Below are 21,437 nucleotides of genomic sequence, written 5' to 3'. Positions count from 1 at the left end.
GTTGCCCCCCCCCCCCCGGTTTTTAGGCTATCCTGTCGTTATGGAGAGATCTGATGGGAAAGGTCTCAAGGATTTCTCCCACGCCCCCAGCAGCACGATTTCTGGTTCGTAGCTCTATTTCAAGCTTCCTTCACTCGTTGTTTTTTTTTTTCTCTTTTTTTAATTTATCAGTTTTGATCTCTATCTGAAAAAGAAATGGGAACTTTTTTTGGTTTCAGACTTAATTTTGAAAAAAATAAATGAGGTTTTAGTGCGCTGATATATATATATTATTAAGATTTACGATATTATGTGAGTTCTAAGTTGGCCTTTAATTGGATGATACAGATAGCGAGCTATTCGATGCATCGCAGTATGCATTTTTTGGGAAAGATATAGTGGATGAAGTGGAGCTGGGTGGTTTGGAGGAAGAAGAGAGTGCCCTTGCAATTGGCAGTGGGTTTGGCGGCGAGGATGACTTGCACGAGTATCATTTGTTTGATAAAGATGAGGTGATATGCATACAGACTTTAGACTTTTTTAAGTAGGCGTTAGCCTTTCACAATCATTTTTTTGCTAGTGAAAAAGGAAGAAGTAAAAAGTTCTGTCTCTTGACAAACGGGTCTTGAACCTAACAGAGAATAACTCAGGAATGCTTGTCGTTTCTTCCTGTTTATGTTCATTTTGTGCATGCTACAGTAACTATTGGACTGTTAGAATCTACTTCGGAAAGTTTCGGGAATGATTTATATAACTTGTTCGAGATACATTTGAACAAAGTTTAGGTAATTTACAAGTAAAGAGCGAATGAGAGCCTTCTCTTAATAATTCTTGCAGAAATCCTTTTGAGAATGTTGTATTACATGTTCAAAATGTTGTCTGTCAAGTAATGAAAAGGAATATTGAGAATACGTTTGGACAAAATGATCCGGAAATGCTGATTAAAATTTTTAGTTTTTGTCCCTAACAAACTGTCAAAAGTATACTTTATCTTTCCAGTTTCACTAGCTGTGCACTTTCATTTCTCATTTCTCAAAATGTTCCTGAAATAGCACTGGTAAATTTGTTATTTTTCTCCATTATTCGTTTGAGCCCACTTGATGGATTACAGAAAATTGTTTCCTGAAATGCCCTTCCTGTCCCTCACCAACACTGTGTTATGAAAGTATAATTGATTATAACCATTTCACTATCATTTTGGTTTTATCTTGTTAATGCAGGGAACAGTAATGCATGACTTGTTTTTGACTGTTCCCCTGCGAGGCTACATTTCCAAATTAATTGAATCGATTGCTGTTACAATTCATGCAAGGATGATAATAATCCTTCACTGTTGACTTCTGTAAATTTGGTTGATTTTTATCTTCTTGTATCTTTATGCATTGTAATATTACCTTGTCCGTCGATTTTCTGTAATGTAGTTTTTTTTAATTGCTCAGTTTTCTTTTATGAGCAATGAGAAGTTAGTGCACAGTAATTAAATTGCATTGTCTCTCTTCAGGGATTGGCTTTAGGATCTTTGTCTGACATAGATGATCTGGCTACTACATTTGCTAAGGTCAGGTGCTTGGAATTAATAATATTGCTAGCCACAAGTGTTAGTTTCTGGTCTTCTAAAGTCGCATATTACTTTAAAAGTCAATTCCTGTATAATACTACAATTTTTCTCTTGGAGTATTCTTCTTTGACTGGGCTGTTAATACATAACTTCTAATGTTGATGGTATCCAGCATGTTCTCTGCTATTTCTTTACACTATTTCACTTTAAATTCATCTACTGAACAGGAGTATTGATCAAGATAATGTAGAGTATATCATGGGTAGAAATAAAAGTTAGAAGCATGCTTGGGTTCCCAATGGTAGTTCAACTGTTCTAGAATGCATGAAGTGCCATCATCTGACAATCGTTGCTTGGACAAGGATATGGTGTACTTATCCAATAAATTGTAGTGAACATAAATTATGTGTGAGAAATGGATGTTTTGTTTCGTAACTGGTATCGATGTGCATTTCAAATGATTTTGATTGTGTCAGGCATCATTTAATATTAGAAACAAAGAAGATAGGTTAGAAATTGTATTTAGTTGTGTCCGTGAATCCAAAAATTTGGATGTTTGATGAATTAAACATATGGACATATAACCAGACCAAATACTGCATGCTGTAGGATCTGTCTAGCTAAAGTCTTCTGTAAGTGGTCTGATGATGTGTTGGCCACTGGAGGATTAATGCTCTTTTATTTAGTTCAAAGGAATCCTCATTTATCACTTTCTGCTTTTGGCATTCGGTCTGTTGGAAGGCAACAGAAAGTATGGACCACTCGTTCTTACACATTGATGTTGCTAGATTTTTGTTATCAGCTTGTTAAGAAAAGCCTTTTTGAATGGGTTTCTATTGGTACAGGGAGATATATATTGAGAAAACCTATTAGTTTTGGCATGGGAAATATGGGTTACTTTCTTAAAATTGTAGAGTTGGGTGATATTTCGTTTGGAAAGAAAAGAGCAGACCTTTTTTTGAAGAAAAACAATGCTGTTTGAAGATTTCAACTTCTTTATGGGTTTCTAAGTCGAGTTTAAGGAGTCTCCTTTATCTTCACATGTTCTTGGTTGAGAGATGTGACATATTCATTATTTTATAGTTAAGCTTGTTTTTCTTATATTTTAAGAGTATGCATTCTGATGATGTATATTTTCTTGTATGATGATCAATAAATCATGTTTCTCACATAAATTTTATTGTTAGAATTGTTGTAGATTGCACTGTAATATGAAGGGCACACACTATTTATTATTTAAGAATTATTGTTGGTTCTCTCTCTCTCTGATATATGAGATTAAAGCGCCGTTTGCTCCCATTAATTTTCATTTCATTATATTTCATTTTTCTCTTCGATTTTCAACCACACAATCTTTCATAAAATAATATTACACGTAAATAAAAAACTTTTCATTCTTATTCAACCACTCATTTTTCAAAAAAGCACTATTCCACCCATTTTCATTTACACAAAATGGGGCCAAATGGGGCTAAGGTTTGTCATGTCTATACTTCTGATAGATATTTTTCTATTTCTACAGCTGAACAAAGTTGTCAGTGGACCAAGACATCCTGGAGTTATTGGTGATCGAGGATCTGGTTCTTTTTCGAGGGAAAGTGAGTTATTTATTTGTCTATTGTTGCAGAATTATAATTTTTCGTTTTATGTGCGGCTTTTTCATTTTACTTATTTACATTCAGTCCTCTTGGTCCTTGTTTTTTCACATGTAATTTGCATTAAAGAGTCCCTCTCTGGAGTGTTGGAAATGGTTTCCTCATTTTGCAAATATCCTATTTCCAGCTTATATTTGTATCTAAAGCTAAAAATTTTGAGCAAGTGATAAAATTTATTAATGTACCATGAAAGGAAAAACCTTGGTGTGAAATGGAGAAGGTTGAGCCTTCTCACTGAACTCCAAGCAACTTTTGCTTTATTAATTTTGTTGCCAATGCTCTTTACCACGTGTCATGTGAAGTTTTGGCCGATTGATTAGGTATTTACTTTGAAGAAAATCATTTATGAAATCAGTTAGTGCTTTCTTTTGCTGTTATGTTTTATCCTTTTGTTCCCTTGTCATTTGTAAATAATTGCATATTACTAGATGCTGTGGCCTGTGAGGATACTTCAAATCTTGTTCTAGGCTTCCTTTTATGGATACTATATATTTCTTTATACTTCCTTTTTTGTGAATTAACTGGGATTGAATGAAAGCATATTGATGGAAAATAAAGTGAAAAATAAATAAACAAATAGAATGCCAAATAGATAAGGAAATCCTAAAATAGTAGAAGAGGGACATCGTGTTGTAAAAGAGAAGTTTTACTAAAGATTTTTTAAGGAACTTAGCTCTTAATGAGTTGAAACTCGAAACAGCAAATCATATTATTTACCCATGGGAGATAGACAAACGCATCTATGAACATGTGGGTACAACTCTCTGTTAAACAAAGCAAACATGTTTGTCTTATGATTTTTGGTCTAGTCTTTAAGGTTGCATTAATTTGAATATTAGCTAGTGTTTTTGCACTTCATTGATTATTTTTCTTTGATTTGCTTATGATATGGTTCTCTTTCCAGTGTTTAATCTCTTTCAGTTTCATTTAAGGTAGACCTTGACATGCTAGAATATTTTTACCTGTTGCTGAATAATTAGGTATAATGGCATGCCTGCACTGCATGTGGTACTTAGTGTTTGCCCTTTGTGTGTGCTCCACTTGAAGGGTGATTCTCCTATTGTTGATGTCTGTTTTGATATTTAGTTCATCCTGTTTGTTATCCCTTTGCCTTTTGTTCACTATCTAAGTGGCTAAGTCGACTGTAATTGATAAATGGTACTTGATACATTAGCTATTATGAGGTCGGGAAATTTGAAATCAAAATTCCTTTTTTTTTTTTCCATTTTATAATATCATCTTTTTGTTGGTTCTGTGGTTAACAAGAAGTTGTTTCAGGTTCATCTGCCACTGAATGGCCACAAGAGATGAATTTTCCTGATTGGCTTAATCAGCATATATCTGATTCAGAATATTATCAAGAAAGCAAGAGGTGGTCATCCCACCCACATCTCTCTTCAGTTCATCTTTCAGAATTAAGACAGTTACACAGAACATCTTCGTACCCTGACCAGCAGCAACAACAGTTCCAGCACTATGCTAGTGAGCCTATTTTATTGCCACAGTCATCTTTCACTTCCTTTCCTCCACCGGGTTCTCAACAACCTTTGAATAATTTGCATCATCTTAATTTGCAATCTCTCTCTAGGGGAACTCAGTCATCCTTCTCCGCTCCAAACAACTCTCTATCTAATTCAACTCTTCATACTGGCTTGCCTCGTGGATTGCATTATAATGCAAATACTTCAAACTTAACCTCACCTAACCTCTCTCTTAACAGAAGGCTACAGAACAACTGGACTAGCGATGCTGGCCTCCTTCATGGGGACCATTCTAACCTCTTGAACAATATCTTGCAGCATCAATATCAGAATGCGTTGTTGTCGCCACTGCTAATGACCCCACAGCGGCAGAGACTGCGTCCTTCACTTCAGCCGTCTTTAGCCCATTTTCCAGCAGTACGATCTCAACAATTTAATAGCTTCCCTTTACCATCACATTTGAGTAAATACGGATTAGCTGATAAAAGAGAGTCAAAGTCAAAATCAGCAACAAAAGGTGGAAATAGTGTACGATTCTCTCGCCAAGGTTCTGACGCTAGTATCCAGAGGAGTAATAGTAATTTGCTTCAGTTTAGGTCCAAGTACATGACAGCTGAAGAAATAGAGAACATTCTCAAAATTCAGCAAGCTGTAGCCCATGGCAATGACCCATATATAGATGATTATTATCACCAAGCTCGTCTTGCAAAGAAATCAATAGAAACGAGGTCAAAGTTTCGTTTCTGTCCATCTCACCTGAGGGACCAATCTTCCCGCTCGCGTCATGGTGCTGAATCCCAGCCACATCTCCATGTTGATGCTCATGGGAGGATTTCATTTTCTTCTATCCGCAGGCTCCGTCCACTTCTTGAAGTTGACTCTCCTCCCTCTGCTTATGGCAATGGAAGTGCTGAACAAAAAATATATGAAAAGCCTTTAGAGCAGGAACCGATGCTTGCAGCTAGGGTTACAATTGAGGATGGCCTTTGTCTTCTTCTAGATGTAGATGATATTGACCGAACCCTACAATTCACTCAATCCCAAGATGGTGGCAGTCAGCTTCGACAGAAGCGGCATATTTTGTTAGAAGGATTAGCAGCCTCTCTTCAGCTTGTTGACCCACTTGGAAAAAATGGCAACACTGTGGGGCTGGCTCCCAAGGATGATATTGTCTTTCTACGAATAGTCTCTATTTTGAAAAGTTGGAAACTTATCTCGAGGTTTCTTCAGCTTCTTTTACCTGGTAGCGAGCTTGCCCGAATAGTTTGCATGGCCATCTTTCGTCATTTAAGATATCTTTTTGGGGGCCTTCCCTCTGATCCAGGAGCGACCGAGACAATTAATGGTCTAGCTAAAACCGTGTCTCTGTCTATCAGCAGTATGGATCTCAACTCACTTAGTGCTTGTTTGGCTGCTGTAGTTTGTTCCTCAGAACAACCACCTCTTCGTCCTCTTGGGAGTTCTGCAGGAGATGGTGCCTCAGTCATCTTGAAATCTGTTTTAGAAAGAGCAACTCACTTACTAACAGATCCTCAGATCAATAGTACTTTTAGCATGCCGAACCCTGCACTTTGGCAGGCTTCATTTGATGCTTTTTTTGGTCTCCTCGTGAAATATTGTGTGAGTAAATGTGACAGTGTAGTGCAATCGACGTTCTCTCAAACCCAGCCAAACACAGAGGTAACTGGTTCAGAGGCTGCATTAGCTGTAAGCAGGGAAATGCCTGTGGAACTTCTCCGTGCTAGTCTTCCACACGCTAACGAGCATCAGAGGAAGTTATTACTAAATTTTGCTCAATGATCTATGCCTGTTACTGGGTTCAATGTTCATGGTGGAAGCAGTGGACCAATAAATCCCGAATTAGTGGGGGGTTAGCAAGGAAGAGCTCATAAAAGCTTTGCATTTGTACAGGCTTTGGTCTCTACTTTCGTTATCATTAGTATAACCGAAGGTCCCTATCTTCTTTCCCTCCCCCCTCCCTCTTATGAGGAAGGGGTTACATTCTGTTTATTTCAGTAAAATATTAAATAACTGTTTGTCGTGTCGGAAGTTCATGAAAGGATTAATGACTTACACCTGCATCTGGGAGAGCTTTATTTTGACGCTCTCCTGTGAACATCGGAGAATAAACTTAACCGTAAAGGTGAAATGTACAGGTTTCCATCTTTTCTCATTTGAGTTCATCCTCTAATCTTGTGTAGAGTATTGAGAAAGAAAAAAATCTTATTCATCGAAAGAATAATGGGGGTATGTTGTAGAGTAGGCTATTGTGCGAATTACGAGGTTTGCTGTAGAGAAGGATAGTTGTGCAAGTGTGCAGCCTGGTTTTTAAGGGGTGACTTGTAATGTTGTAGAAATAGTTCTCATTTGCTGAATATTTAAATGTCACAGTAGCCAAATTTACAGGATTTGAGGTAACACAATGCCTTATTTGCTGCGTGTGCGTGTATATGAACTTAAAGCTGGTATGCTTTCTTGATTATTTGTTGCTTGCTTGAACTAAGATGTTAGATTTCTCATGGATATGTTTTGATCTGTTCTAGTATCTGTTTGGATCCAGGTCTCATATATGTTCTTCGTTGCACGGAGAACTTCCAACTTGACCGTATATGAAATTGTAGTCGGGGTTAAGAAACACTTAATTTCAACATAAAGAATTAAAAAGAAAATAAACAAAAGATCTCATCTGCGTATCTTGGATTGTAAAATCTTGATATGATTCTCATTTTGATTGTATGACAAATTTTCTGCTTGCAATTGGTATCGATGCTGTTGTTCCAAATATTGAAGTCGGTCAATGTTCCTTGCCATGAAAACCGTTGGTGTTAAGCTTTTGGTAATTCATTGACTTCAACGAGCTTAGAAAGGATTTAAATCAATCTTTATTATTGATGTATGCGTGTAAATCGATTATTTCTTTTTTGGTCCATTAAGTGTAAGAGAAAAATGTTGGCACTAAATGCTATTAAGGAGTCAATTTTTTTTATTTTTTTTTTCGGGGGAATCGACGTCTGCTACCCTTCGAGTACACATTGGATAAAGAGTCAATTATTGAATGTACAGGAGATTGTGGCAAAGAGAATTGTCGATATGACTTAAAAAAAGTTTCCAAGAAGAAAATCCCTTCGTTACAGCCTCTTGCCTTCAGCGGTCTTGCTAGCACCCGGTTAGGATGTCTGGCTGCATCATTTTGGTTATATTTTTATCCTGTGTTACTGGTCGTGTTTACGGGGAAAGTAAACTGATTTGGTTTACTTTTCAATTGCATGGACCACATTTCATGCTTGTTTGAGCAATCGGCATGGCATCACAATATCTAATAGCCAAGATTTCCAAAATTTTGACGAGAAATATTAAGTAATTTCAATTATTTCGGTGGCTGAAGCTAATGCAGCAACTTTCTAAGTAACCATCTAATACAGGCTTCTTTGATCTGTTTATCCATGCAGCTATTATAAAAATCCAAACTGTTTTGCCCCCTTAAGGTCATTTGCCCTCAAATCAAGAAAGTTTCGACCTTCAATCTCAAACGTTGTAAATTGTAAAATAACATTATCAGCTATATTCGTTGTTAAATCACGAAATTGGAAACCTTCAAGATTTCAATCCAGTTATCATTCAAACATCAGAAGTGTAGCTTAGGTACAGACCAACCAAAATTCTTTTAGCTGACAAAAAAGGCTCATGAATGTGCACCCACAGTTCAGGGTGGGTTAAATATTACAGTGTATTAAGTAACAAAAATACCCATAACAGTATCTTTTGGCCTGCAGCGAAAAATGATCTATTTTACCAACGATGGCAAGAGAAACGAGGCTCGACTCATGTTTAATTTCTAGCTCTCTTTCTACTTTTTATATTGCTGTTACATACTTCTAGCACAAGGCAGACTGTCAGATTTGAATCTACAAGTCGCTACATGGTTTTCACAACTCATCATGAACGTCGGATTCATCTGTTTTGTCAGTTGCAGAATTCTCTGCTTCTCCGGCTTTTTGATCTTTTTGAGTTGTCTGTCCAGAAGACGCACCCGTGTCATCTGATTTATCAGCAGCGGTCTCATCTTCAGTCTTTACAGGCTTCTCAACTTTTGGCTTTGGCTTAGGAATCCTATTGATTTTTGCAACCTAGACAAATAAACATTAACCATAATAAAATAGCAATATAAAAAAATCGGAACTGCAAATTTACAATCGTGTTTTCTCACGGAATCGTGTTTTCCCAATGAAGATAACGAAGAAAAAATAAATATAGGTGCATTACCTTGTCTTGAAGGTCAAAAACTTTTGTATATACTTCTTCAGACTTGAAAGCTGGGGTATTAAATCCAGAAATCCTGTTTAAAGTATTTCTAACTCATCATTGTCGAGAAATTTGCACACACTTCAATAGTACAAATTACGGATGAAGGACATTCAATGAAAAGATCTATGAATACGATGTATTTCTAACCTGATACAGCAATAAACCTGAATAAAGACCGAAAAGGTAAAAGAATAAAAGGAAAACTCACTTCTGCTGCTCCGCCTCCTTCTCATTCAACCAATTCTTCAACTTTTCAGCCTCACGTTTGACCTGGAAAAACCAAAAAGTTTACGTGCACTTCAAACTTACCAATTCATGAATATAACATAGCAATCTATTTTTCCAACATATATTTTCACAGAATGAATATAAGGATGCTTAGTAAGATAAGAAGGTTAAATCACCTCATCTATTTTCTCTTTTGGAAGCCAAGGTTTGTCCTTTTCCCATCCGTGTATAATCTGAAGAGATTACGGGCAGAAAAGAAAAGTCAACAGACAGGTCATTTCAAAAATAAAAGGAGCATTTAGCAAACTTGAGCAAAATAGACCATATAAAACCTCAAAACAGAACCATGGAAACAATAATATTTGTGCCTCAATGACATAAACATCATATGACATAAACCACACGCCTTCAATCATTTAAATGATAAAGGCCTTTAAGTCGAGTAAAAACCTATATTTTTGTGTGTGTCTTTGCAGGCCATCTGTATCAATCTTAATGAATATAGGTAATTAACTACTTATCAATAAGAGGGGGAAAAAAAAGAAGCTAATATTATGTTTGACAATCCTCAGGCACACAGGCTGAGCATACTAGGTCATTGCTCTAAATTTTGTCGCACTGCTTTTCTTGAAGAATTTGATAAACATTGATTACCTTAATATAATTTTTCAAGTCCAGAATTTGACAAACATACACCAAGCACAAGGACCAACACTTGATAGACATTGCCTTGACAGGTAAAGGATTGTTTAGGCCATTATGGAATGTCATGTAAGACCAGATTAATCTTTTCTTATATCGTTTATTTTGAGATGGATTTTATAACAATATCTACAAAATTATGATCCTATCCAATCGCCTTTGTCTTTTACAGAATCTCATATGAAGAAGTCCTCTGCTGGTTATTTTAAGAAAAAAAGGGGAATATTAAAAACAGCTAGCTGTACAACTACACCACATTTGCTTGCCTTTTTCTTTCTTGGACTTCATTGTCTATTCTCAAAAACCTTGGAAACATTATAACTATCAGAGGAGTAGTAGTTCAATCCCCTTGGTCCTTCCTCAACTTTTAAAACTTATAGGCTTTAAGTAAGAAAAACCAGGATCCCAATTTTATTCGCTCTTTCTTTATTAGGTAGAAAATCGAATAAATAAAGAAAAAAGCTACAAAATTTAATAATTACTAGCAGCTACAGTCAGTAGCTTCATCTTTTCTGCAGTGAAATCTCCAAGGACTTCCTCCAAGGGTTCTAGCATTGCTTATATTTAATTTTAACTTTTTTTGTGATGACCCTTCACTCAAGTCCAACCATTCCTAACTTGGAATCATGAAACATTCTACATAATATACATGCACAGTCAGATATTATTAAAGATAGAGCCATTGTTTGGGCTCCATTAATTCCAAAATGCACTTTTCTCTCTCATTTTCAATCACATTCTCCAATAAAATAATATTACATGGAAACCCAAAACTTTTTCTGCTTTTTTAACCACACATTCTTCAAAAAATCACTATTACAAAATATATTTTCCCCAAAAACTAATTATAATGGAGCTCAAACAGGGGAAGAATAGGTTATTAAAAGTTTACACCCACCATGTGGTCTACATCAACATAATATGTTTCAAGTGGTGGAGGAAGCTTAAAGGCATGCCTTATATGGAGTTTTAAACGATGAATGCCAACATAATACTTATTCGGATCCTAGAAAATTTCTTTCGAACACATGTACAAATCAAAGTGGGAATCAAAGTTTTCAACTGGTCATGTCAATAAATATTCTATATCTTATACATTCATCTGGTACCCACTTCCAAATCTACCACCACTGATAGACATCAATGTGTTGTTTTCTGTTGTTACTAATACATGTTCTACAATATATATATATATATATATATATATATATATATATATATATATATATTTTTTTTTTTTTTTTTTTTATATAAGAAAAAAAAAACACACTCCACAGGAAAAACTTTCTGCATCGCTGCAATATTCAGTTTTGCAGGAAAATTTTGACCACCCACTTTTTTGCCTTCAATATTCAATTACAAATTTTCTTTCAACTTTCAACCAAGCATACCCATGCAGGAAAATTATTTTCATTTTTGTTTCCCTCACTTTTAACCCAAAAACATTTCAAGAATAACTTCCCTGCTACTTAAACAATCCTTATTCAATAATAACTACAATAACCATAGATCAGAAAAAGATCACCTGTTGCACCTCCCCAAGGTATCTCCTAGCATGTTCAGATGCAACTGGCCGTGCAGTAAGCTCATTGTACCTACATCAAGCAACTTAATGTTAGCAACTTCTCTAGCCAGGAACAGATTTATTAAGCTATTTCAACTGATTATAGGTCAGACCTAAAGAATATGGGGTCACCAATAGCTTTCAAAGTATTTAGGCGCTCTTGAAATTCATTGGCTGAAGCATCTTCACCATCAGTGTACAACCATTCTTGCACCTGATAAAATAAATAATGTTTCTTTATTCTATACAAGACACGTAACCAAGCAGTGTGGCCATAAATGCCATGCAAGACCAGAATGCGTTTTTTGGGGGGGCATAGAGGGGAGAGAGAGAGAGAGTGATAACAGACCTCATTGAGCTTCTCGATAAAGGATTGGCGCTCTTGGTCTGAAGATATTTTCTCAAATTCCTCAGATTCAAGCTGATGCCATGAACCAAGAAAAGAATAAAGAGGTTATTAGCATCCCAATTTTAAAAAGAGCAGTAAACCTATGTCCAGCACTTCAAACTAAAAATAATAAATGAAAATGGGAAATCATGTAAACTAGTAGTATATGTATATGCACATTTACGTTATCAATTCATGATATCTTTTGCGGGAAGTGAAATTATCACAAAAATCAAGAGAGAAGTAAAAAAAACTCAATGGGACTGTCCTAAAACCTAATCTACCAACAAAATTGCATTGTGAGAAATATGTAGGTAAAATATGACAGAAAGCCAAGTACAGTCTTGTTGTGCATGTGGCTCATATAGAGTGAAACACAGGCCCTGGATCAAATGGGCCGATGCCGGCGCGGAGCGGAGTGAGAGGAGCCGAGCGCATCGAACGGAACGGGCCTTAAAGTCTTTTATGGGCCCAGGTTAGGGTTAGTATAAATAATATATTGTAACCCTATTTTTATAATTGAATAAAGAAATTTCCGCTTCGCTCTCGTGGACGTAGGCACATCGTCGAACCACGTAAAATTCTTGTGTTGATTTTCGTTTTTCATCTCTTTAATATTGCGCATAAAATCGAACAACTGGTATCAGAGCCAGGTTCACATGGCGAGTTCTTCGATTGCAAAATTTGATGTGATGAAGTTTGACGGATCTGGGAACTTCGGATTATGGCAGTGAAGGGTGAAGGATTTGTTGGCGCAGCAAGGGATGATGAAGGCACTATCTGGGAAGAAACCAGAGGGTACGTCAGATGCCGATTGGGAAGAGCTCGAGGCGCGAGCAGTTGGTACAATTCGGCTTTGTTTGGCGGACGAAATCATGTATCACGTAATGGACGTTGAGTCTCCGGCAGAGGTTTGGGAGAAATTGAAGAGTCGTTATATGTCGAAGTCTCTCACGAACAAGCTGCATCTAAAGCAGCGACTGTATGGGCTGAAGATGTTGGAGGGTACGGATCTGATTCAACACACCAATGTGTTCAATCAAATCATCAGCGATCTATTGCAACTTGAAATCAAGTTTGATGATGAAGACAAGGCAATGATTTTATTGTGTTCACTGCCTCCTTCGTACGACCATCTGGTGACCACGTTGACGTGGGGTAAAGAGACTCTCGAATTGGAGAAAGTCACATCAACCCTGTTAGCCTACAACCAGCGAAAACTGCGTACTGGTGAAACTTCACAGGGTGAAGGGTTGATCGTAAAGGGCTACCAGGATCCTGGGAGAAGGAAGGACAGAGGTGTTTCTTTTAGAGGGAACACAAGATCAAAATCTAGAAATCAAAATAAGAAAAAAGTAAAGTGCTACAAATGCCATCAGATAGGCCACTTTAAGAGAGACTCCTAATAAGAAGCAGAATGATGAAAGGAAAGGTGATGGGTCCTCAAACTCAGCTAGTGTTGCAGAAGGAGACTCGGATTCTGGAGATGGAGATATGTTATCAGTGTCTGCAGGTAATTCTGTAAAATTAAATGACTGTTTGGTACTTGATTCAGCCTGTTCATATCACTTGTGTCCTCACCGGGATTGGTTTCATTCATATCGTTCTGGAAATTTTGGATCTGTTCTGATGGGTAATGATTCATCATGTAAGGTCATTGGAATGGGGTCCATAAAATTTAAAATGTTCGATGGTGTAATAAGGACCTTGGAAAATGTTAGGCATGTACCTGAGTTGAAAAAAAAATCTAATTTCTTTAGGCACTTTAGACACAAATGGTTACTCTTATAAGTCAGAGTGTGGGGCTCTAACAGTGAAGAGGGGCTATGATTGTGATGAAGGGTCAGAAATTAGTAGGGAATATCTACAAAGTATTTGGGGATACAGTTGTAGGTGGAGTTGCTAGAGCAGAATCTGAGTCAGATGACACTCTTCTATGGCATATGCGACTGGGGCATATAGGAGAACGTGGCATGGTTGAACTTCACAAGAGGAATTTGTTGAAGGGGGTAAAATCATGCAAGCTGAATTTCTGCAAGTTCTGTGTACTTGGAAAACAGTCCAAAGTACAGTTCAAGATGGGAAAGCACAAGACAGAGGGAATTCTTAATTACGTGCACTCAGATGTTTTGGGACCAGTGAGGGAGTTGTCCAAAGGTGGATCTCAGTATTTTATTACTTTCATTGATGACTTCTCTAGAAAAGTTTGGGTATATTTCATGAAGCACAAGTCTGAAGCCTTTGCCAAGTTCAAATTATGGAAAGCAGAAGTAGAGAACCAGATGGGCAGAAAAATGAAGTATCTGAGGACAGATAACGATACAGAGTATACAGATTCACGGTTTCTGAGATTGTGAGGAGCATGGTATTCAGCGGCACTATACAGTTCGCAAGACACCGCAACAGAATGGTGTTGCGGAAAGGATGAACAGAACAATTGCAGAACGGGCAAGATGTTTGAGGCTGAATGTAGGGCTCTCGAAGAGTTTTTGGGCAGAAGCAGTGAACATGGCATGTTATGTCATAAACAGATCACCACGAGCAGCACTAGATGGAAAAGTTGCAGAGGAAGTTTGGACAGAAAATGAAGTTGATTATTCTGAATTGAGAGTATTTGGTTGTCCGGTGTATGTGCATGTATCTAGTGATCAGCGATCCAAACTTGATCCAAAATCAAGAAAATGTATTTTTCTGGGCTATGTTAAAGGTGTAAAGGGATACAAGTTTTAGGATCCAGAAGCAAGGAAGATGGTGATAAATAGGGATGCAGTATTTGATGAAGCATTCATGCTTAAAGCTTCTACAGATAAAGAGAAGTTAAATTTAGACGAGGGCAGAGGTAAGAGCCAAGTGGTGCAAGTAGAGCTAGACAATGTAAACAGAGAAATTAATGCTCAGAGAGCAGATAGTTCTGGGTTAGAGGTGGAGCAGTATCATAGTGTTGCCTTAGATAGACCACGTCGCACTACCAAACCACCAACAAAGTATGGATTTGAGGATTCGATTTCTTATGCACTCATTACCAGCAATAGCGATCCTATAACTTTTCAGGATGCCATTGGTAGTCAGGAGAAAGGTAAATGGATAGAGGCTATGACGAAGGAAATTGAGTCACTGCATAAAAATGATACTTGGAATTTGGTGGAGCTTCCAGAGGGGAAGAAACAGATAGGGTGTAAGTGGGTGTATAGAAAGAAAGAAGCAATGTCAGAAAAGGAAGGAGAAAGATACAAGGCTCGATTAGTAGCAAAGGGATACTCACAGAGGAAGGGAGTAGATTATGATGAAATTTTCTCTCCAGTCGTCAGACACACTTCCATCAGGATTGTTTTGGCAATGATAGCTAATTTTGATTTGAAATTAGAGCAGCTAGATGTGAAGACTGCTTTCCTTCACGGTGATTTGGAGGAACAGATTTTCATGGAGCAGCCAGAAGGGTTTATGGAACCAGGAACAGAGAATCTTGTGTGTAAACTAAAGAAGTCTTTATACGGACTTAAGCAGTCTCCACGGCAATGGTACAAGAAGTTCGACTCTCATATGATTCAGATTGGCTACAGTCGTTGTGAATATGATTGTTGCGTATACTACAGAGTTCTTGAGGATAACTCATATATTTTCTTGATGTTGTATGTAGACGACATGTTAATTGCTGCCAAGAACATGGATGAGGTAGACAAATTGAAATCTTTGTTGAGCAGTAAGTTTGATATGAAAGACTTGGGACCGGCTAAGAAAATTCTTGGCATGGAGATCAACAGAGATAGAAAAGCCAGAAAATTATGGGTGTCTCAGAAAAACTATTTGAAGAAAGTGTTAGAGAGGTTTAGCATGTCAGATGCAAAATCAGTTGCCACACCACTTGCAAATCACTTCGGATTGTCTAATAATCAGTGCCCAAAGAGTGAAGAAGATGTTGCAGAGATGTCAAAGGTACCTTATGCCAACGCAGTTGGATGTTTGATGTATGCAATGGTGTGTACCAGACCAGATTTAGCACATGCAGTCAGTGTGGTTAGTAAGTATATGGCTAATCCTGGTAGAGAGCATTGGAGAGCTGTAAAGTGGATTTTCAAGTACTTGAAAGGTACAATGGAGTGCGGGATCATGTTTGAGAGACAACATGGTGATATTTCAGTTCAAGGATATGTAGATGCAGATTATGCAGGAGATTTGGATGACAGAAGGTCCCATACAGGTTATGTTTTCACACTCGCAGGTGGGCCCATATATTGGAGGTCAATGGTGCAATCACTTGTGGCATTATCTACAACTGAAGCAGAGTACATGACGGCAACTAAGGCAGCCAAGGAATTATTGTGGTTGAAAGGGCTTGTCAGGGAACTTGGGATCAAGCAAGATGGAATAAAGTTGTACTGTGAGAGCGCCATCTTTTTAGCTAAGAATCAGATTTATCATGCAAGAACCAAGCATATTGATGTGAGATTTAATAAGATAAGAGAGTTGGTTACTTCAGGAGAGCTGTTGTTAGAGAAGGTACATACCTCAGAGAATGCAGCAGACATGATGACAAAGCCAATTACAATGGATAAGTTCAAGCATTGCTTGAACTTGATTAACATCTCTAGCTGTTAGAGAGGATGTGTCCCAACCCATTGGTCTTAGATGGTGTGGTTTTTTCCAGGTTATGTTTTTTTCTCTTAAGGGGTGAATATTCGCCAAGGTGGAGATTGTTGTGCATGTGGCTCATATAGAGTGGAACACAGGCTCTGGATCAAATGGGCCGATGCCGGCGTGGAGCGGAGCGGAGCGCATCGAACGAAACGGAGCGGAGCGACGGCATCGGCCTTGCGCGGGTTTAATTCACTGTCTGGTTGTTAGGGACGCTGAATGGGTTGGAGGTGCGGGGGCAACGCCCCCGCGGTACAGTACAGGGGTATTTTCTGTACGGGCTTTAAAATCTTTTATGGGCCCAGGTTAGAGTTAGTATAAATAATATTTTGTAACCCTATTTTTATAATTGAATAAAGAAATCTCCGCTTTGCTCTCATGGACGTAGGCACATCGCCGAACCACGTAAAATTCTTGTGTTGATTTCCATTTTTCATCTCTTTAATATTGCGCATAAAATCCAACAAGTCTGCAAAAGTCCAGAAGTACACAAAATTTTATACCTTTTCTTTAGTAGAATATATGTATTCTTCCAAATTATTCTTCAATTCCGATGTTCTCCTCCTTTCGGCATCCTTCTCATCTAATGCTTCTAATTTACGTTTAGCCTCAGCAAATGATTCTTTTGAAAGAGGCATTCCTGGCCCTGTCGTCTTCTCAACAATCTACATGAAACGTACAAGTCAAGTCTCAAAATATCAATATCAATAGCAATAACTAACATTATAAACGAAGATGATAAAGACAATCATTGTTCTGTGAAGTTTTGAGTACCTCAAGTGGAAGTCGAAAAGTCCTCTTTTTCAGTTTCTTTTCCATGCCAAGATCCACAGTGGAAGAATCAGTTACACTGGAATCTGATGTATTACTCGTACTATCATTCATCTCCAATTTGTCGCTGCTTTCTTCCGAAGTACTGTTCGTAGCAGCTTCTGTACTGTTGGCAGAAGCAGAGGTTGTGTTGTCGGCTGTCAGATTCTTTCGTGGAACTTCTATCCATTCAGTAATCTCAACAATAGCATCAGCTCGATCCAAAGAAAATATACCGCTTCTACTAAGGGAAAAGTGCAAATTGGCCTTAATCGGCGAGGAAAGATTCCGTAATGAGTACCTACAAAAAGAAAGGGGCATCAAGATAAGTCTCAGATGCAAAAAAGAGTGCACCAATTGAAAAATGATATCAAATTTTTAATTAACATAGTCCTTACTTATCACTAGCATCTGTAAGACCCAAGACAGTATACTGTGCAAATGTAAGTGAAGATGCACCAGGTGGCATAAAATCTTCACTCTCATATGCAAGTGAAACTTCAAAATCTTTGTTGTGAATAATGGACCTGAACATCTGAAGCACAGTCAAACTGGTTAATATAGCACATGTTGAGAGATGGAATTTGCAATAACCAAAAAATTTACCTTGCTCGGTAACTTTTTCATTCTAGGCACAATCAACTGTCTAGGATTTTCATCTTTCGAAAGATTGGGACCATCTAACTCAATCACAAATCCGTAAGTAGAACCATCAATCATTCCCAACTTACGATTTAATTTTATTCCATCACTTAAATTTGCAGCATGTAATGAAGCACCCAGAACAATTGCTTCATCTGCATCCAAATGTTTATCCAGATCCTTCCTTCCTAGAAGTTCCAGAAGCTTAGCCTGTAGAAGGAAGATGCCAAGTTCATTTAAAATGATAGCCTAGCTCTTGATGATAGCAGTCGGTAGCATGCTTACTCTTTAGTCTAAGAGAAAGCAACATATGGTTGTTGGAATCCATGAAGTCTATCATAAGAATGCTTAAGGGAAACCAACAACATCATTAAACATTGTGTCAATGTTCAAACCATTGAAAACTAAGTCAGGTTTGACAAAATTTTCACTTTTCAATGTTAATTGAAACTCTACCCCATGAAAATAACAGAATGATATTATTTTCTTATGTTCATATGCCTAAAAGAGAGACGAAGAAGGACCTGCAATTTTGGTACCCTGGTGGCACCTCCAATCAACTCCACTGCATATAAGTCATCAGCTTTCAAACCTGAATGCTTTAAAACTTCTTTTACTGGGACGACAGCTTTTTCCCACAGATCTTCACAAAGCTCTTCAAATTTCTCACGAGATATTGTGCTCCTGAGAATATCAAATAAGGGTGAAGCCTCAACATGCTGACAAGCAATATCACTTATTACATCCATCACAAAATAGTGATGGGGGCAAATGGGACCAATAAGTTATGCAAATCTCAGCCTAGAATCACGGACATACAATAACTGAACGTTGCTCTCCTCTTATTGGGTCACATAGAGTCAATCAAAACAGCGGATTGTTGTATTTAGGATCTAAGATAGAGAAAAACATCTAAATTACATTGAAAGTAAAGGTGCATTCTTAATTCTGTTAAGAATTTGTCCGAATGTCAAATTTTAAAAAAAAAACAACCATATAACCATCGAAACATAAGTTGGGCCATAAAAGCTAACATAGGCTAGTACGTAGTTTAATTTCCCTAAAATACCATTAAACAAAGAAATATCACACAACTGACCCCACATAATAGGCATATGAACAGCAATAGAAATAAATGCCTTTTGCAGATAGGAATTTGTTATCAAAATTTACTACAAGCAAAAAACCAATCATCATCATACTCAGAAGTTCAAGTTTAAAATACAAAAGTAAGTGCTAGCAGGAATAGGCAGCTATACTAACTTCTAGCTAGGTATCGAATCAGCAAAGGATTACATTCAACTTTGTCACTTTTCCAGTAATTTGGTTAGATACTTAGATTTCTACCACTGGCTATTCTAGTTCAAGACTATAATATAAATGTCTGCACATAAATGGTGAAAAAAAATATGAAGAGCATGCTTTCATTAGAAAGCAATCCACCTAAGCAGTTAGGATAGGAAATTAGGAAAATCAGAGTAGAACTGTGAAATTTGAAATTTTGCTTGTACTTGCCTAAAGTCACGGTCATCATACAGAGATTCAACAGAGATTGGGGCCATTGTGTTGGCGCTAAGAATTTCTTTGGTACGCTTAACCTGTTTCTTCAATTTGGCCATTGCCTTCGCATTGTTTCTGATGTCAACCCCATTTCCAAGCTGTTTGTTGAACTCATCTGCAAAGTATTCCACCAACAGCAGTTCCATATTTTGACCTCCAAGTTCTGCGTCCCATCTAACATCTTTCACCTGGAACAACTTTCAGAATGTAAAACATCTACAATGACAGTTAGATACAATCTGAAAACCATTTTTGGTTTACACTTCAAATTATTGTTCCTTTCTTTCTTAAAAAAGCTGTAGCACATTGAATCTGAGACGGGTTTTGGGTTAGCTACATTCATTTTAAACGGAAATAAGACTGGACTAATATTACCTTGGCCAGCAATTTAGGTGAAATGCAAGCTCAATTTTTTCCCAAGTAAATATTATTTTTTTAAACACAGAAGTAATTAAGACTGACAGAGTATTTTCAAGATCCATCTTTCCCTTGTCAATCCCTGTTATTTCAAGGGTGCTAAAAAAGGCCAAAATTATTCAAGTTTGTGTCATCCTCGAAGTAAATTGGTAAAACCATACACGAATATCAACATGAATTTATAGTAGATCAATATAGTTTCAGGGCAGTTCATGTTAGCTATAATTTATTAAATAGAAAACATAAAGAATGCTCAACAAAAAAGATGCTACTTCAAGTTTTCAATTAGAAGTATGAAATTTGAATAAAAAACTGAACTCACCTGGAATTGATTAACGGAAATGGTCTTTCCAAACTGTTTAGAGTTGTAAGCCGAGAAATAAACCAAGGCAGCATAAGTACTGCATGCCCCCATGTCATAGAAAATCACATGCCTGGAACCATTGGAAAAATCCTTATCAATCCCATACTGCAAGGCTGCCCCCGAATGCTCATTGACTAACGCCAGCACATTGATCCCAGCCAAGTCTGCGGCCGTTAACAGCCCCCTCCTCTCAGCCACCCCCATGTAAGGTGGCACCGTGATCACCACGTCCTTAACACTACTCCTCGCGTGATTCTCCGCGAGTTTCATCGCATACTTCAATATCATCGCCAACATCTCCTCGGCCGTAAAGTTATTAAATTCTCCCCCCTGCCCCTCAGTTCTATACACAGCAACGTCCCGGGTCTCGTCCGGGGAAACGTCGTAACTAAGATAATGCGACCGGAGAAACTTCTGTGTGTGATTAAAGGGTTTCGCGAGTAAAATTGGGAGGTGGGAATAGACTTTGTTGGGGTAACGCGCAAGAAGACCAAGTGATTCCTCGCCAATTAATCGCGAATTGGCATGAAAAGCAACGAGAGAAGGAGTTTTCCGTTTCGACATTTCGTTGATCGCGATCGAAATCGGGGCCTGACCCGGTTTCAAGTTGACCACGGCGACTTTCAGCCATTCTGATCCCAGATCTATACTCGCCACTGCTGATTGAGATTGAACTGCATTTAGCAGGAAAAGGGATAGGAATATCCCGAACCGAAATAGGGTATTCGGTTTCGCCATTTTTGAACCAGATGGCAGCCTCAGTATGTGCAATTGAGCGGAAATGGGAAATTATATGCGACTAGAGGGAGTCGAGATGGAATGTTTAAACGAATAGATGGAAGACAAGTGGAAGAAAGAACACGTGGAAGAATGTGAGTCGCCTGGTGTGTTGTTTTTACGGTGTTTGAGTGTTCTAGCGAGTTCATGTTGTGTGTAACTTGCTAGAAAAAAGCCATAGGTGCTGAAAAATCAACCCAGCTACTCAGGGACGATGACAAATTTTCATTAATAGACAATACTTGATAGTTTAACATTGGAAGTTGGAAAAAATTTACACGAAAACACTCAATCAAATCACGCCAAATCAGACTATTTTGTGAACCTTGTTTTTTCCCTGTTCTTCCAGTTTTATTCTTGAAAATTTTCACTTGA

General features: G+C 37.7%; 2 protein-coding genes across 2 annotated transcripts; one reads left to right on the top strand and one right to left on the bottom strand.

Annotated features, from left to right (window-relative positions):
* The first annotated feature begins 10 nt into the window (after nucleotides 1-10).
* Nucleotides 11-7,172, top strand: LOC111407864. Its single transcript, XM_023037556.1, has 5 exons — nucleotides 11-104; nucleotides 328-491; nucleotides 1,481-1,537; nucleotides 3,060-3,135; nucleotides 4,471-7,172. The coding sequence occupies exons 1-5, from the start codon at nucleotides 41-43 to the stop codon at nucleotides 6,471-6,473; spliced, it is 2,364 nt and encodes a 787-aa protein (XP_022893324.1). The 5' UTR covers nucleotides 11-40; the 3' UTR covers nucleotides 6,474-7,172.
* Nucleotides 7,173-8,257: 1,085 nt separating this feature from the next.
* LOC111407863 (heat shock 70 kDa protein 17) lies at nucleotides 8,258-21,220 on the bottom strand. The gene is made up of 14 exons (XM_023037555.1): nucleotides 20,244-21,220; nucleotides 19,460-19,692; nucleotides 18,469-18,628; nucleotides 17,909-18,154; nucleotides 17,701-17,837; nucleotides 17,267-17,603; nucleotides 16,996-17,157; nucleotides 11,822-11,893; nucleotides 11,586-11,686; nucleotides 11,434-11,503; nucleotides 9,383-9,439; nucleotides 9,187-9,248; nucleotides 8,937-9,009; nucleotides 8,258-8,800 (listed from the first exon to the last, which is right to left on the bottom strand). Exons 1-14 carry the CDS (start codon nucleotides 21,021-21,023, stop codon nucleotides 8,600-8,602), a joined length of 2,691 nt encoding a protein of 896 aa, XP_022893323.1. The 5' UTR covers nucleotides 21,024-21,220; the 3' UTR covers nucleotides 8,258-8,599.
* Between the last annotated feature and the right edge of the window lie 217 nt (nucleotides 21,221-21,437).

This window comes from Olea europaea, chromosome 13 (genome assembly GCF_002742605.1).
Source record: "Olea europaea var. sylvestris chromosome 13, O_europaea_v1, whole genome shotgun sequence".
Classification (NCBI taxonomy): Eukaryota; Viridiplantae; Streptophyta; class Magnoliopsida; order Lamiales; family Oleaceae; genus Olea; species Olea europaea.
Note: the sequence above shows the minus strand (reverse complement) of the source record. Positions and strands in the feature narration are given on the sequence as shown.

Excerpts from the sequence above, each read along its gene's own strand:
- LOC111407864 (XM_023037556.1), top strand. The coding sequence starts at position 41 with ATGGAGAGATCTGATGGGAAAGGTCTCAAGGATTTCTCCCACGCCCCC. Across the intron at positions 105-327 it reads CCCCAGCAGCACGATTTCTG|ATAGCGAGCTATTCGATGCA; the intron begins GTTCGTAGCTCT and ends TGGATGATACAG. Across the intron at positions 1,538-3,059 it reads TGGCTACTACATTTGCTAAG|CTGAACAAAGTTGTCAGTGG; the intron begins GTCAGGTGCTTG and ends CTATTTCTACAG.
- LOC111407863 (XM_023037555.1), bottom strand. The coding sequence starts at position 21,023 with ATGGCGAAACCGAATACCCTATTTCGGTTCGGGATATTCCTATCCCTT. Across the intron at positions 18,629-19,459 it reads TATGATGACCGTGACTTTAG|GAGCACAATATCTCGTGAGA; the intron begins GCAAGTACAAGC and ends TGATATTCTCAG. Across the intron at positions 9,440-11,433 it reads ACCTTGGGGAGGTGCAACAG|ATTATACACGGATGGGAAAA; the intron begins GTGATCTTTTTC and ends TAATCTCTTCAG.